We start from the raw sequence: 16,253 nt of genomic DNA on the forward strand, positions 1-16,253 counted from the left end.
ATACTGCCCTGGGGGGGGGGTAAGGGGAGGGTAGGAGGGGGGTTAAGAGAAGGGTAAGGGGAGGAGTGGCAGATGAGAAGGATGGGAGAGAATGAATGAAAACAGGGAATATCCCCCCCAGTATCTGCTCTGCCGGGCGGCCGCTCCCCAGCACCCCTCTACTCGGTACCTGTTCTGCCGGCAGGCCGCTCGCCGTCCCCACTGCCTCCCATGTTCAGCTTTCCGGTAACATCTCGGTTGCTACTCAGAGAGACGTGCGGCTTTTGTGACGTCACCGCGTAACGGGAACCGACGTCAGGCGTCCTGGTTACCATGGGAACGGAGGAAGTGCAGGGAGCGAGTGACGCCAGAAACAGCAGGAGATGACTCCTTCTAATTAAATAAAACACACATAGCCCCACCCAGCCACGCCTATAACCACACCCTAACCACGCCCCCGAAAAGTGCTCCTCTGGTCTTTCAGCTCTAAAATATGATTTATTGGGGAAAACTCCAGTAGCTTCCTACAGCCCCGAAAATTCCAGGGCAGTCTTGAGACTCAGCAACGCACCATGACATCACAACCCAGGCGTCAGGGCCAGGATATGATGTCATAGGATTCTTACTGCTGTGACGTGTGGTATTGGGGCTGCAGTATGTATTCCCACTGCTGTGGCCCCTGAGGAGTGAGGTCCTCAAAAGGGTGACAAGTTTAATCGCAGGGTAATCCATGTAACTATTTCATGTAACTATTTCACCCCGAGGGGGGTATTTCCAGCGTGTAGAATGATTTCTCCACACTAATATATCTACTGAGAGGCTGCTAGATACATGGAACAGCCTCCCAGCAGAGCAGACCCCGTCAGCACGTCTAGTCGCCCGTTTTTCCTGCTGTAAAGACTCAAACCTTAATCAGTCGTTGGTCTCGTCTTAGATTCAGGAGCCGTATGTCTATCCCATGCATGTTTAATACCCTCACTGTATTACCCTCTACCACATCTGCTGGGAGGCAGCTACATGGCAACATTCCTAAAGCAGTATTTATTTATCATACCAGTTCCAGTATTCGGTCAGACTGGTTTGTCCGTTTCAATAATAATAATAATCCCAGTTCAGCAGCCGATCACATGACCGATAAATTCTCCGTATAATCAGCCCGTTCATCGCTGTCCGAGGTCCTGAACTCCTAAACTATGCTGCATTTAAGATAACAATATTGACAAAAGTAACAAAAACAATAACAATAAAAATAATAATAAAACAATAATACAATTTCAAGAGTAGTAATTATAATAATACATGTTATAGTAATAAATATAATAATAATAATAATACAATTACAAGAGTAGTAATTATAATAATACATGTTATAGTAATAAATATAATAATAATAATAATACAATTACAAGAGTAGTAATTATAATAATACATGTTATAGTAATAAATATAATAATAATAATAATAATAATAATAATAATACAATTACAAGAGTAGTAATAATAATAATACAAAATAATATTGTGACAAAAATATTAATAATTAATAACTATCACAATAACAGTAATAATAAATGATTAATAAAGCAATTACAAAGGTATTACAAATAATAATAAGTATTATTATTATCGTAGCAGTAGTAATAAATAATAATACAAAAGTATTAATAATAATAATGCAGAATTATTATTATTATTATTATTAATGGTGAATGTTAAAGCTTTCAATGCTGTAATATTTACATATATTTATTTCTAAAAAGAAATTGTGAATCCGACGCAGCGATGATCTCAGAAGTGAAACACATATTTACTCCATAAATATTAAAAAAGAAGACATATACCCCAAAATAATTCTATAGAGACCCACGCTTACAGCACCCCACCCATAGGTACGTTTCCTCTGAAAAGTGAAATCGCTATAGCAACAGCGCTATAAACACAGCCTGGTCGGAGGCTCCATCAGCCTATAGCACTTTCAGCATATTTATATATATATAGCGCCGTCATATTCCGCAGCGCTGTACAAGAAATAGATGATTTCAGTTTCCCGCACCCAGTGAGCCCTCGGTGATTTACGGAAATATGCATTTTGTTTCTTGACCTTTAGTGACCTCTGATAAATCAGCCGTCAATATGCGTTGAATCATCATCGCACAGGCACTCATCTCCCGTGCCTCTCAGGGTTCAGGGGCAACTGGCTGGCTGAGGATGATGAGAGCTGAAAAGTCAAGGCTCGCCCACGGAAGACGAGCGGAAAGAGAACAATTGCTACGAAAAAAATCTTCACGAAATATAAACTATAAAGTGTCAATTATCACTGTTTATAAATCGGAAATCTCTTAAAATGCTTGGATCCGGCGACGGAAGCTTTGTGTTTATAAATAATGGATCATTTAAGCCATAAAACCAGATTTTTATGCTTTTTCTCTGTGTTTTTTCTCTGCTTTTCATTCTTACTGGTTTTTTTTTTAAAATGCAGCATTTGTTGCGCTTCTTCATATTTTCCATGTTTTGAAAGAAAAATATATATATATATAAAAGTATAATTTTTTAATGAAGTCGGCCTTGTTGTTTATAAATCAATTGCTTGTCTTTTCATGATTATTGTCAAGGTTTTGGTCGAATTGCAGAAGGATCTTTTCTAACAGAAGGCTGATCTCCCAAGCCTCATGAAATTGTCCAAATGATTGATTTTCACAAGAAAAATGCCTTTACTGGAGGGGATGAAGTCATGTAAGAGCCCGTTCCTGTAAAGTGATGTCATATCATGATTATATTACGCATCATATTGGGCAGCTTCCGGAATAAACCACTTCCAGTTTTAATTCAGTTTAAAGTCTCCAGGCTGCTCAGCAGGAAGCTGTCGGCACTCGGACCAATCGCTACAACCCCCCTTCTGTGTCAATTAATGAAAGTGCATCCTGATTGGCTGATACTCTACATTGCCATAGACTCCACAAATGGATCTTCCTAAAGATAAAAGGGACCTCACCTAAAAAAAATAAATAAAAAAAAAATCATTAATAAGAAAAAAATACAAAACTTTTAACTTTTTAACACAATGTATCATAAGATAATTGTAATAAACGAAATGCAGTTACATTCTTTTGCTCTCATTGGTGGATAAAACAGCCAATAAGAGGCGGTTTAGAAATAGGATTGTTTTCCGAAAATTTGACAATGGGAAAACCGAAATTGTTTGTTACAAAATTACAAAAAAAACATTATATTAATGTCCATTTTGCATAAATCACACTCTTTTGATTAATGTCACCTTTATTAAACTTTTAACCATTTTTAATTGAGTTTCCAAACAGAAACAAACCGTTTTAGTCAAATTTATTGTTAACGTTTTTACTATCAAGATGATGAATGGAAGACGGGGGGTGTGTGTGTGTGTGGGGGGGGGGGATGGCTTAAACCCCCCCATTTACCCTCTCTGACCTGGATCACTGGACCAAAGTAAAATAAAAAAAAAAATCCAAAAATATAGTTTTATAATTTTTTATTTAGATTCATTAAAATCAGGGTTTCTCACATTATATTGCATTCTCTATTTTTTTTTTTTTAAGTCACGGAGTGGGAGTCCGAAGCCTGTCTATGATGGCATCTTCAGAACATACTATATTTAAACCCAGTAATTATTCTTATAACAATACACACTGCTCGCGCATGCACAAGTGTGCGTTACATTCCACGCTTCTGACAGCCGAGTTTATATATAATATCATTTCGTCATGGTTCACAAAATAATACAAGTAACGGTAATCATTTCAATTAGTGGCGATTTTGTGTTTAACGCTGAATATAGAATTTCATATTTTAAATACCTTTTTTTTAATAATATAAAATGCACCAATTAGTGACAGAAGAGTGTAAGAGTTAATTTATTAATAAATACAGGAGCGCCAGAACTCCAGGGCCGGATTTACAGAATTTATTACTATTGATTAATATATTCAGGGGTGAGATATGGTGGGTGTTGGGCACCCAGGTGCGCAATAATTGTGGCGCCCAGCAGGTTTACATAACACGTGTTATGTGACCCCTCGGAAGTGGAGTGGCAGCAGAGTGCCAACTCGCACAGAGAGTGACAGGGCTGCGGGAGAGGTAAGAGGTAGAGAGAGCTGGTAACATGGAATGATGATGGGAGAGATAGAGTGAGAGAGTGTGTGTTTGTGTCAGTGCATGGTGATAGAGTGAGTGTGTTACTGGATGGAGTTAGCATGAGTGTGTTTGTTTGTGTCAGTGTATGGTGATAGAGTGAGTGTGTGTATGGAGTTAGCATGAGTGTGTATTGTGCTAGCATGGGTGTCTGCTTCTGTATGGGGATAGAGTGAGTGTGTGTTAGTGTATGGTGTTAGCATGCGTGTGTGTGTCAGCATATGGCGCTGGAGCATTTGAAAGTTAGTGTAAGGTGTTAGCATAACTGTGTGTGTTTTTCTTTGTTGTTAGAATGTGTGTGTGTCAGCTTATGGTGTTAGACTATGTGTATGTCAGTATGAGGTATTAGCGAGAATGTGTGTGTTTAATTTGTTGTTAGCATGTGTATATGTTAGTGTAATGTGTTAGCGTGTGTGTGTGTGTTTTTATTTGTTGTTAGCATGTGTATATGTTAGTGTAATGTGTTAGCGTGAGTGTGTGTGTCTTTTTATTTGTTGTTAGCATGTGTATATGTTAGTGTAATGTGTTAGCGTGAGTGTGTGTGTCTTTTTATTTGTTGTTAGCATGTGTAGATGTTAGTGTAATGTGTTAGCGTGAGTGTGTGTGTGTTTTTATTTGTTGTTAGCATGTGTATATGTTAGTGTAATGTGTTAGCGTGAGTGTGTGTGTGTTTTTATTTGTTGTTAGCATGTGTATATGTTAGTGTAATGTGTTAGCGTGAGTGTGTGTGTGTTTTTATTTGTTGTTAGCATGTGTATATGTTAGTGTAATGTGTTAGCGTGAGTGTGTGTCAGCGTGCGGTGTCGGGAGTGAGCCTAGGATTAGTGGTGTGAGGGAGAGGAGGGATAGATGTTATAGTTATAGGGGCTCTGAACAAAAACTGCACCCGGGGGCCGCTAACCCTGGCTCATCCGGAATATATTATTTCTATTTTTATATATGATGTAAAGATTCAGTGCCGGTCTCGCTGGTGGCCCCGGTGACGATCGCCGTGTCCCCCCGGTGACGATCGCCGTGTCCCCCCGGTGACGATCGCCGTGCCCCCCCCCCAGTGTCGTCGTCCCCGAGTGACGATCGCCGTGTCCCCCCCGGTGACGATCGCCGTGTCCCCCCCCAGTGACGATCGCCGTGTCCCCCCGGTGACGATCGCCGTGCCCCCCCCCAGTGTCGTCGTCCCCGAGTGACGATTGCCGTGCCCCCCCCCCAGTGTCGTCGTCCCCGAGTGACGATTGCCGTGCCCCCCCCCCCGGTGGTGTCCCCGCATTCTAGTTTTGCTCTTTTATTCGCCGTCGGGATTCCCTGCATGTCTCGCACACGCGGAGAAGTGCAATCCCAATTAGTATGAGGTGCAGAATCGGCGTCGCGTGGCACAGAGCCGTGTGTTTGGTTGTAAAACATGAGTAATACGCGTCGGACGGGTTTTTTTTTTTTTGCTAACATCAGCAATGAAGGTTGTTTGACGGGCTTCACGTGTGATAAATAAACACGCACATAAATCGAGACAAGAGTGGAGGAAAGCCACTCGCTTCCCAGCGCTCAACCTGGAGGCTACTGCCTGAGATCCACGCCATGAGTCTAAAGAGGCCTTGGGCATCAGCCTCTGCTTTGTACAACGCCATGGAATATGTTGGGGATTTTACAAATGGAAGATTAAACTTATTCTGCCAACCGCAAACTGAGCTTCCCTTCATAGAAACCTTAAACAGAAGACATGAATGATCCAGTGATGGTGGAACATCCCTAAACACCCGTCCATGGCGCTGGCCCTTTCTTGGCTCATTGGAACCCGGGGGTCCGGGGTAGAAGTTACTTGGAGCTCATTAAAAAAAAACATTGTGTACCAACAACCCACACAAAGGAACCAATCGCTGCCCCACAACGTACGTCTTATACAGGGACCGACCACAAGACACTGTCTACAAACACCGCCAATAAATTATCAACGACGACAAATACACTGGATTTGGTGTACTCACTGTGTGATTGTATCAGTGTGTGGTTGGTACATTGTGATAATGAGGACTTATTGTGTGTCTGTTCTCATGCAGTGTGAGACAACTGTGTTATTGTACACTGTATATGTTTATATGGTTGTGTCATTTATATATATATGTTCAGCAGTGTGTTGCTTATGTGTGTAAAGTGTAGGTATTGTGTATGTGCGTTGTGTAAATATTTTGTATGTGTGGGTATATATTAATAACAGTATGCATATTGTGTATAGGCATGTGTTTTGCTGACAGTGTGTAGCATACTCTGTGATCTTTGTATGTATTGTCTATCACTAATGTATTTTGTGTGGAGTGTATATTCTGCATGTATTTTGTATAGTGCGAATGATACATTGTATATAGTGTGTGCATACATCATGTACAGCGGGCACATATTGTGTATGTGTGCATACATTGCATATATGTCTTTGTATTGTATATAATGTGTATGCAGTGTGTATAGTGTGTACAATATTCATTGTGTATATGTAGTGTGTACAGTGTGTGTGCAGTGTGTATATAGTGTGTTTTTGCATTGCGAATGTAATATGTGCGCTGTGTGTATGCAGTGTGTTGTGTGCAGTGTGTGTTGTGTGTGCAGTATGTGCAGTGTGTGCAGTATGTGTAGTGTGTATGTAGTGTGTGCAGTATGTGTAGTGTGTATGTAGTGTGTGCAGTGTGTGCAGTATGTGTAGTGGGAATGTAGTGTGTGCAGTGTATGTAGTGTGTGCAGTGTGAATGTTGTGTGTGCAGTGTGTGTGTTGTGTGTGCAGTATGTGTAGTGTGTGCAGTATGTGTAGTATGTGCAGTATGTGTAGTGTGTATGTAGTGTATGTAGTGTGTGCAGTATGTGTAGTGTGTGTAGTATGTTCAGTGTGAATGTAGTGTATGCAGTGTGTGTGTTGTGTGTGCAGTATGTGTAGTGTGTGCAGTATGTGCAGTGTGTGCAGTATGTGTAGTGTGTGCAGTATGTGTAGTGTGTGCAGTATGTGTAGTGTGTGTAGTATGTTCAGTGTGGATGTAGTGTGTGCAGTGTGTGTGTTGTGTGTGCAGTATGTGCAGTGTGTGTGCAGTGTGTGTGCAGTATGTGTAGTGTGTGTGCAGTGTGTGTGCAGTGTGTGCAGTGTGTGTGCAGTGTGTGCAGTGTGTGTGTAGTGTGTGCAGTATGTGTAGTGTGTGCAGTGTGTGTGCAGTGTGTGTGCAGTATGTGTAGTGTGTGTGCAGTGTGTGTGTAGTGTGTGCAGTATGTGTAGTGTGTGCAGTGTGTGTGCAGTGTGTGTGCAGTATGTGTAGTGTGTGTGCAGTGTGTGTGCAGTGTGTGCAGTGTGTGTGTAGTGTGTGCAGTATGTGTAGTGTGTGCAGTGTGTGTGTAGTGTGTGTGCAGTGTGTGTGCAGTGTGTGCAGTGTGTGTGCAGTGTGTGCAGTGTGTGTGCAGTGTGTGCAGTGTGTGTGTAGTGTGTGCAGTATGTGTAGTGTGTGCAGTGTGTGTGCAGTGTGTGCAGTGTGTGTGTAGTGTGTGCAGTATGTGTAGTGTGTGCAGTGTGTGTGCAGTGTGTGTGCAGTGTGTGTGTAGTGTGTGCAGTATGTGTAGTGTGTGCAGTGTGTGTGCAGTGTGTGTGCAGTGTGTGTGCCCCTGCAGGCTGCCTGTTGTTTACCTGGCTGGGTGGATGTACCTGTCAGGGGAGGAGGGAGCTGCGGTCACATCACATACACACACTACACATCACACACACATTACACGGTGCATCCACACCTTACATACACTGCGCACACACACACGCATTACACATCACACAGCACACTGCACACATCACAGAGCACACTGCACACAGCACACATCACACTGCACACACATTATACACAGTGCCGGGCCATGTGTGATGTCAGCTGCTCTGTGCTTGCACCCAGGGGAAGCCCCCATGCAGCAGGGCAGCCCTGCCATTGTCTCCCAGCGCAGCTGCCTCTGTGATTACGAGGAGAGGGGCAGCCCCCCGGAGCAGCAGGGAGACCCCATGTTCTGGCCATGTGCTGACAGCCATCCGAGCAGATCCAGCCAGCCCCTGTGACATCCAGGCTTCCTCCAGCTCGCCCAGTGGTCACAACCAGTAAGTCCAGTAGCACAGTAAGTAGCCACCATACCAGCTGCAACCCCCCCCCCCCCACCTACCCCACTCCGCTTCACAGATAGAGACCACCCTTCCTCCTCCCTACCTGATTTGGATATCTGCATGGAAGGGGGACCCCATGCATGAAGTCAGACACCCCACCACCTCTCCCCATATCTCACCCAGAGGGGTAGAACTTCTTCCATGCTCCATCCCTGGGAGGGGTCTCCTCCCCACCACACACTGCAGTCATCCACTAGCCATGACGTGCTGTCGGATGCTGCCCCTGGCTCCTCACTTTTATCATCACAACGCATGGTGGGCATGTTGGACCCACCCTGAGTGGGTCTGCATCTCCACATCACACTCCACGCTCTGCTGCGGAGCACAAAGGGACCAGCATCGAGCTGCCCCCATCCCAGGAGCCCTTATTGCCCCCTATTTGACTTGGATCCAAGCCCTTGTGCTGGGGGGTTGCCTCATCTGCCTCTGGAGAAGACCTCCTCTGCCCAGCCCAAAGCGCAGGCTCCCTTTAGATGTTTGTGAGTCAGTCTCTGAAGCTGCAGCAGAAGCCCAGCGCTTACTGGGATTTGGATGTGGAGCTGAGCTCAGCCTTACTGGAGACATGAAATTCCCAATAGAGACTCCGAGAAAGCAGGTGAACTGGGATCCACAAGGTGGGTTCCTTCCTTCCTTCTGATTGTCTGTATGTGATCTCACCCTCTAGACAGCACGATGTACCCCCGAGCACTGGATACAATGTATCAAGCAGGGCAGCAACATTCTGAGCACTGGGTACAATGTATCAAGCAGGGGGCAGCAACATTCTGAGCACTGGGTACAATGTATCAAGCAGGGGGCAGATGTATTCTCAGCATCTTTGGGGGGTCCCTCTGATCTGTGTCGGGTAAATGTGTGTTTGTGGGGGAGGGGCTGCTGCTGGTGGATGGTGGTCCCCGGGTCTCAGATGCCCCTGTCTGTTGCCCTCACTGGGTAACAATGCCTCTCCCTGCCCCACCGCTGCACTGTGAAATTGGTCACACAGACCATTAATATGTTACAAGAGACTGCAGGATGCAGGCTGATGCTTTGTTACCCCAAACCTATAAATATGTATGAGGCAGAGGAGCCCCCAGGGCTGAGCTTCTTAACTTCTCTTCCTGAGCCAGGAGAGGACTTCACTTTAAATAAGCTCTGTTAACTCTTATTTCTGCTAGAGGTGAATTCATTATATTTTAATTATATTGCATGCAACAAGGGGCTGCTGCAGATCTCTGGTGGTGTAATGGGGTATAATGGGGTATAATGGGTTATAATGGGGTAAAAGTGACCTTACTTATTGTAATACTATTACATACATTTACACACCAAGTTGCTTTTGTTAATACTGAGGATATGTTGCAATTTTATTTTTCTATTTTATTTAATCAACAGTAAAACCCCAAAAATATCACAGTAAAAATTATTATTATTGTTATTTTTATTATTATTATTATTATTATTATTATTATTATTATTATCTTTATTATTATAAATAATTTTCTTTCTATATGGTGCTTATTGGATTTGCTTGTCTCTAATAGCTTTTTTATTTATTGCTCTATGTGCTGGGAAATAGAATAACTTGTAATACCTCTGAAGGCGCTGGGCTTTATGGAGAGTGTTGTGCTGGGTGATATTAGAATGGCTGGGTTACTGTATCGCTTCCCAGTAAGTGGCCCCCCCAGTGATCGTGATATCTGTCTGATGGATGGGACCTGTGTGTGTCCAGGACAGACAGTTTGAGCATAAAGTACATCACATCGCATGTAAGTATATAGCGCCAGCAGATTCTGTAGCGCTGTTACAATAGAGGACGGAGAGATTATTTAACAAAGACAATGTTAAAACTGACTGATACAGAAAGAGAAGAGGGTCTTGTTCCTAAGAGCTTACAATCTATCAGAGTAGAAATATATATTGTTTCTCAGCGGCCCCTGTATTTGCAATTCTTCCCTCATTTTATGTATAATGCTCGATTCAGAGCCATGCTGGACGGACCATTCCAGCAAAGCCATGATTTTTCCTTTTTATACTCGAAAACCCAGAATCCTTGACTGTAATGATGATGAATCCCCCAGTTTAACAACTTATGTGCTAGTTTGCATGTTACTGTTAGACTAGATTGTAAGCTCCCGGGAGCAGGACCCTCAGGACCTCTGCTTTTGTGCCAGTTTGTCATTGTGTATAAATTACGTTACTGACTCTGTTGTTGCGCTACGGAATCTGCTGGCGCTATATAAATGAAAGTAATGGAATGTTAGAAAAGTCACACCGATAGTCTTCTTGGTTTCTAGCAGACGGCGTAGGAGGCAGAAAAGTCAGGAATAAATTGGGGGGCCATTGAGGCTCCCACCCCCCCCGGTCCATAGAGCCTCTGTTAGTGACGTCACAAAAAGCTGTTGTTCATATGATGATAGCTCAGGAATCAGCTATGGCGTCTGATACAGGAGAAGTCTGAGAACTTCGAGGGACGGCAAGAATCCCAGCGCCCAGAGGCAGGAGATATCAGGCATTAAATAAACTCTGGGGTGACTTCCCAGGTGAAAGAAGCTTTTACCCCACGAATGTTTACCTCCGAGTTCTAATACAGGAGTCTTGTCTTTTGTAGCGAATGACATAATGGGCAACAAACCTAGACTTTTTTGGCAGATCGGCCCCCATTCGGCCCCCGTCTAATCGCCCGCTTCTCCTGCTGTAAAGACTCAAACCCTAATCAGTCGTTGGTCTCGTCTTAGATTCAGGAGCCGTATGTCTATCCTGCGCATGTTTAATACCCTCACTGGATTACCCTCTACCACCTCTGCTGGGAGGCTGTTCCACTTATCTACCACCCCCTCAGTAAAGTAGATATGGGCTGTGAGATAGGCAGATGTCTGGGTTGCTGCATCTTCTAGTCCAGCCGCTAACCCCCCACACGAGGCAAACAGGAGATCCCACCCAAGTAAGGGAAATAAAACTTCCAAATCAATATATTTTAGCTGTAAAATACGCCGGCTTTCCCAGGTAACGCGGCAGCCGGCAGCCTCAGACCCAATACATCAGCGTCACGCGTCGGGAACTATCGCCTTGGTTCGTGGAAAGATGTGACCTCGTTTCCAATTCTACTTTTTATTGGTATAAACTCCTTTATTTGGGGAAGAAGTAAATACATAATATATATGATATACAGTAATATATACATATTTATTATGAAAAAACCAGGAGGTTTGCTGTAAATATTTATTATTTGTAATAGAAGGTTGGGCACATTATAAAAATAAACAGAAAACATTACATTTCAGTAAATCAGACAAATGTTTATATATTATATATTATATTTCCTGCCTGTCTTCATTAGCATTGCCATAAAGCATCAGCTCAGTGTGGTGTTAGCCGGGAAAGTCACCCAAAATATCACATGACTGACAGCGAAGGCGGCTCCAGATCTGGGAGCTATTACTGTATACAGTGCTGGGGGGTTATATTACTGCATACAGTGCTGGGGGGTTATATTACTGTATACAGCACTGGGGGTTATATTACTGTATACAGTGCTGGGGGTTATATTACTGTATACAGCGCTGGGGGGTTATATTACTGTATACAGCGCTGCGGGTTATATTACTGTATACAGCGCTGGGGGTTATATTACTGTATACAGTGCTGGGGGGTTATATTACTGTATACAGCACTGGGGGTTATATTACTGTATACAGCGCTGGGGGTTATATTACTGTATACAGCGCTGGGGGTTATATTACTGTATACAGCGCTGGGGGGTTATATTACTGTATACAGCGCTGGGGGTTATATTACTGTATACAGCGCTGGGGGGTTATATTACTGTACACAGCGCTGGGGGTTATATTACTGTATACAGCACTGGGGGGTTATATTACTGTATACATCGCTGGGGGTTATATTACTGTATACAGCACTGGGGGGTTATATTACTGTATACAGTGCTGGGGGTTATATTACTGTATACAGCACTGGGGGGTTATATTACTGTATACAGCACTGGGGGGTTATATTACTGTATACAGCGCTGGGGGTTATATTACTGTATACAGCGCTGGGGGGTTATATTACTGTATACAGTGCTGGGGGTTATATTACTGTATACAGTGCTGGGGGGTTATATTACTGTATACAGTGCTGGGGGTTATATTACTGTATACAGCGCTGGGGTTATATTACTGTATACAGTGCTGGGGGTTATATTACTGTATACAGCACTGGGGGTTATATTACTGTATACAGCACTGGGGGGTTATATTACTGTATACAGTGCTGGGGGTTATATTACTGTATACAGTGCTGGGGGGTTATATTACTGTATACAGTGCTGTGGGGTTATATTACTGTATACAGTGCTGGGGGGTTATATTACTGTATACAGTGCTGGGGGTTATATTACTGTATACAGCGCTGGGGTTATATTACTGTATACAGTGCTGGGGGTTATATTACTGTATACAGCACTGGGGGTTATATTACTGTATACAATGCTGGGGGGTATTATTGTATGCAGTGCTGGGGGTTATATTACTGTATACAACGCTGGGGGGGTATTATTGTATACAGTGCTGGGGGTTATATTACTGTATACAACGCTGGGGGGGTATTATTGTATACATGTATTATTGTAAAATGTGGTTTTGGAAACAGTTTAGAGTACATAGTGTGAAGATGGTTGGCGTTGGTTGGCGTTGGTTGGCATTGGTTGGCGTTGGTTGGCGTTGGTTGGCATTGGTTGGCGTTGGTTGGCATTGGTTGGTGTTGGTTGGCATTGGTTGGCGTTGGTTGGCAGTGCCGTGTGGGAGTCCCGGTTCTGTGAATGATGATATCTTTGTACACAGTAATTAAATTACATTTTAATAGATTTCTGTTGGATTGGGGATTAACCCTTTATTTACCAGTATTTGCTTTGGTTTAAATCTTTACATGGTGCTGTACAGTAAGGATATAATAAGGCGTGGTGGGGAGTTATGGGAGCCGCGTGGAGGTTTGGTGGGCTGCTGCTGAGCCTGGCAGGCCCGCTGGAGCGGCGTATCGGGTGGGTGTTTGGCGCCGTTGGCCAGTGGCCATTTGGGCATTTGCCCGGTTTATTTATCATGCGTGGGATTCCGCTGAACGCACGTTGTACCCGACCGGCACGTACAGTGTTAATTGCCCATTGGCGTTGGAGCGAGAGGCATGATAATTAGTGGCTTGGAGCTCCATTAGTAATGATATTCAATGGCTGTGACATCACGATGATGTAAGCGGAGACCTTTAAGTCACTTCCTGTGTTTGGATTATTTGTAAACCAAATGCAGCCTTTTGTGATCTCTGATGGAGATGTAAGCGCTCGTTCCTGGGAGTTAATTGCAGTTAATTACCGGAGACCTCTGCTTTAATAAGTCGCCCTCTCGCTGCATTATTTCTTTGCGGTATTAATTGAATTTGGCGCCGGGGGATGGGCTCTGTTACGGATCAGACAAGGAGTTCTTCTTGTTTTTGGTGGAGACGTCTGGGGGAAGCGACTGAAATAGGGAACGGTTTGTAGGATAAAAAGGATCAGGAAAGTCTGAGGGGCTTCAATATCTCCGACTTGGGGGGAGAGAAGAGAGAGAGGGGATGGGAGAGAAGAGAGATGGGATGGGAGAGAGATGGGGGAGAGAAGAGAGAGATGGGTGAGAGATGGGATGGGAGAGAGAGAAAGAGAGAGAGAGAGAGAGAGAGAGAGAGAGAGAGAGAGAGAGAGACGGAGTAGAGAAGAGAAAGAGGGCATGGGAGAGAAGGATGGGGGAGAGAAGAAAGAGAAATAGACAGAGGAAAGAAGAGAGAGAGAGAGGGGATGGGAGAGAGAGTCGGGGAGAGAAGAGCGAGAGAGAGAGACAGTCAAGTGTAAAAACCAACATTGACTTTATTGTTTACTTGGTAGATAGGGTTGTAGAGAAGTGGACCAGCCTCCCAGCAGAGGTGGTAGAGGGTAATACAGTGAGGGGATTAAACACGCATGGGATAGACATACGGCTCCTGAATCTAAGACGAGACCAACGACTGATTAAGGTTCGAGTCGTTACAGTAGGAGAAACGAGCAGACTAGACGGGGCCGGATGGGGCCGATCTGCCGGCAGATTCTGGATTTCTATGTTCCTGTCTCACACGCAGCGCTGGGATCTGTTCTCTTACCTCTCCCTACAAACCAAGAACAAAGTAACACTAAATCCTCCGGGGCGGAGGGCAAAAACTGCATTAAACACGGAGGGCAGAGGGAAAAAGCACTGCGAAGCGAGACTCGTGGTTTATTTATCCTCTGAGTGTATCAGATAAGAGCGGTCACTTAATGAGTGATGTCACTCTGGACCGTCACCAAGCATTGGGATGATCCACGTCTGGAGCGGAGTGAATCGTCTGGAGCTCCGTCAGTTTCTTCCCCATTTATAAGTAAAACGTCTCCTTTTTAAGATTCTAATTAGAGATCCCCCCCCTCCTCATGGAAGTTCTCCAGCAGCAGAACGTTCTGTGATGGCTGAGGGTTCCGTGACCCGCGTGGGCTCGTGGCTGCCATGTTGCTCTCTCGTCGGACAGAAGACCGCCGTGAGACCTCGAGCTCTCCTGATTTCTGTACCTTGGTGACTCTACAGGAGATACTGTATCCAGAACGATGTATCCGGAACGATGTATCCGGAACGATGTATCCAGAACGATGTATCCGGAACGATGTATCCGGAACGATGTATCCAGAACGATGCATCCAGAAAGATGTATCCAGAACGATGTATCCGGAACGATGTATCCGGGTCACGTTACCCAGAACTTTCTTCATTTAGAAGATACAGAATATTCATGAAACGCGTTTTACTCTGTGGGGCAGTTTATTGAAGGCTTATAGGGGAGATGAAGGCGTCTGGTTCTAGATAGTTCTAGATAAAGATACCCAAGCCCAGGGCCGCACTGGGCATCTCAGCATCTCATCTATGATTTATCACAGACCAGCCTGGCTTTATAGATAATGACTGGATGCAGCGGGGTAATCGGGTAATAACACGACAGTTAGATACATTTCGGGGGGGCTTCTGGAACCCACAGATGCCCCACAAGTGATTAAAACCCCAGTGGGTTAGGGGAGTGTTGTCGGCTGTGAAATGTTCCTGTCGGTCCCTCACAGGCATCCCTAAAAACATCTCAATCGATTTCCCTCACAAGCGATTTAAGGATCAATATTTTTACTGGAAGAAATTCCACGTGTTCTGCGTAAATCGCTCGAGCGGCTTCAATACGTGCCAACAGGCAGAGGTGAGCGTGACTGCATGGCTTCTCTGGCTGGATGTGGATGATGGGATTTAATGATCTTGCCCACCTCTTGAAATTTTTTTCCAACAAAAGACAAGCCAACAGATCTTGTAGCAAACTCCCATCACTCCAGCCATGGTGGGACCTCCACAGCTGCTTATGGCTGATCTTCAGGGTCCCCATCAGAGGACGGAGAGTGGATGCCTCTGGAACCATTATAACAACCGGTTATGATTCCAGTTTTTGTGATTCCTTAGATTCCGTATAATACATTCGCAGCATGTCTGTGGCCCTCAACTATTCTTGTCAGGAACCTTGAAATTTAAGGTCACTCCCTGTGGGGGTCTGCCTATCAGTGGTGGTGGTCAACTAGCAAGGTGTGTCTCTCGCTGTCCTCAATATTAATTATCTGTAGCAATTATTATTAGCGTTATTGGGTTTATGGCTCCTATCATGCACAGACTGCTGTCGCCATCTTATGACATCATACCCAGTTGCCTTAATTAGCTGAACCCGAGGAGCCAGCGAGGAAATGGCAGATGGAAGACTCTGGTCCTTTGCAGAAATTGTTACCAGATACAAGGCTGATCTTCGGATGTCTCCATGGAGGCTCCCAAGTGCCTATGTTTAGTTTCATTAGCTCTATTTGGGCCCCAAACCCCCCCTGGGCCCCTGTTTCCTCCCCCGTTTCTCCTTTTGGTCCTTTTAAT

General features: G+C 44.4%; 1 protein-coding gene across 1 annotated transcript in view; it reads left to right on the forward strand.

Moving 5' to 3' along the window:
• Positions 1-8,863: 8,863 nt before the first annotated feature.
• Positions 8,864-16,253, forward strand: part of LOC149272590 (potassium channel subfamily K member 10-like) — a 28,464-nt gene continuing 21,074 nt past the window's right edge. Inside the window, exon 1 of the mRNA XM_089506919.1 lies at positions 8,864-8,915. Within this exon, the coding sequence (XP_089363045.1) occupies positions 8,864-8,915 (52 nt within the window). The remainder of the gene's footprint in view (positions 8,916-16,253) is intronic.

The sequence above is a fragment of the Sceloporus occidentalis genome, unplaced genomic scaffold, assembly GCF_023333645.1.
Source record: "Sceloporus occidentalis isolate IW3139 unplaced genomic scaffold, rSceOcc1.0.p SCAF_435, whole genome shotgun sequence".
Lineage (NCBI taxonomy): Eukaryota > Metazoa > Chordata > Lepidosauria > Squamata > Phrynosomatidae > Sceloporus > Sceloporus occidentalis.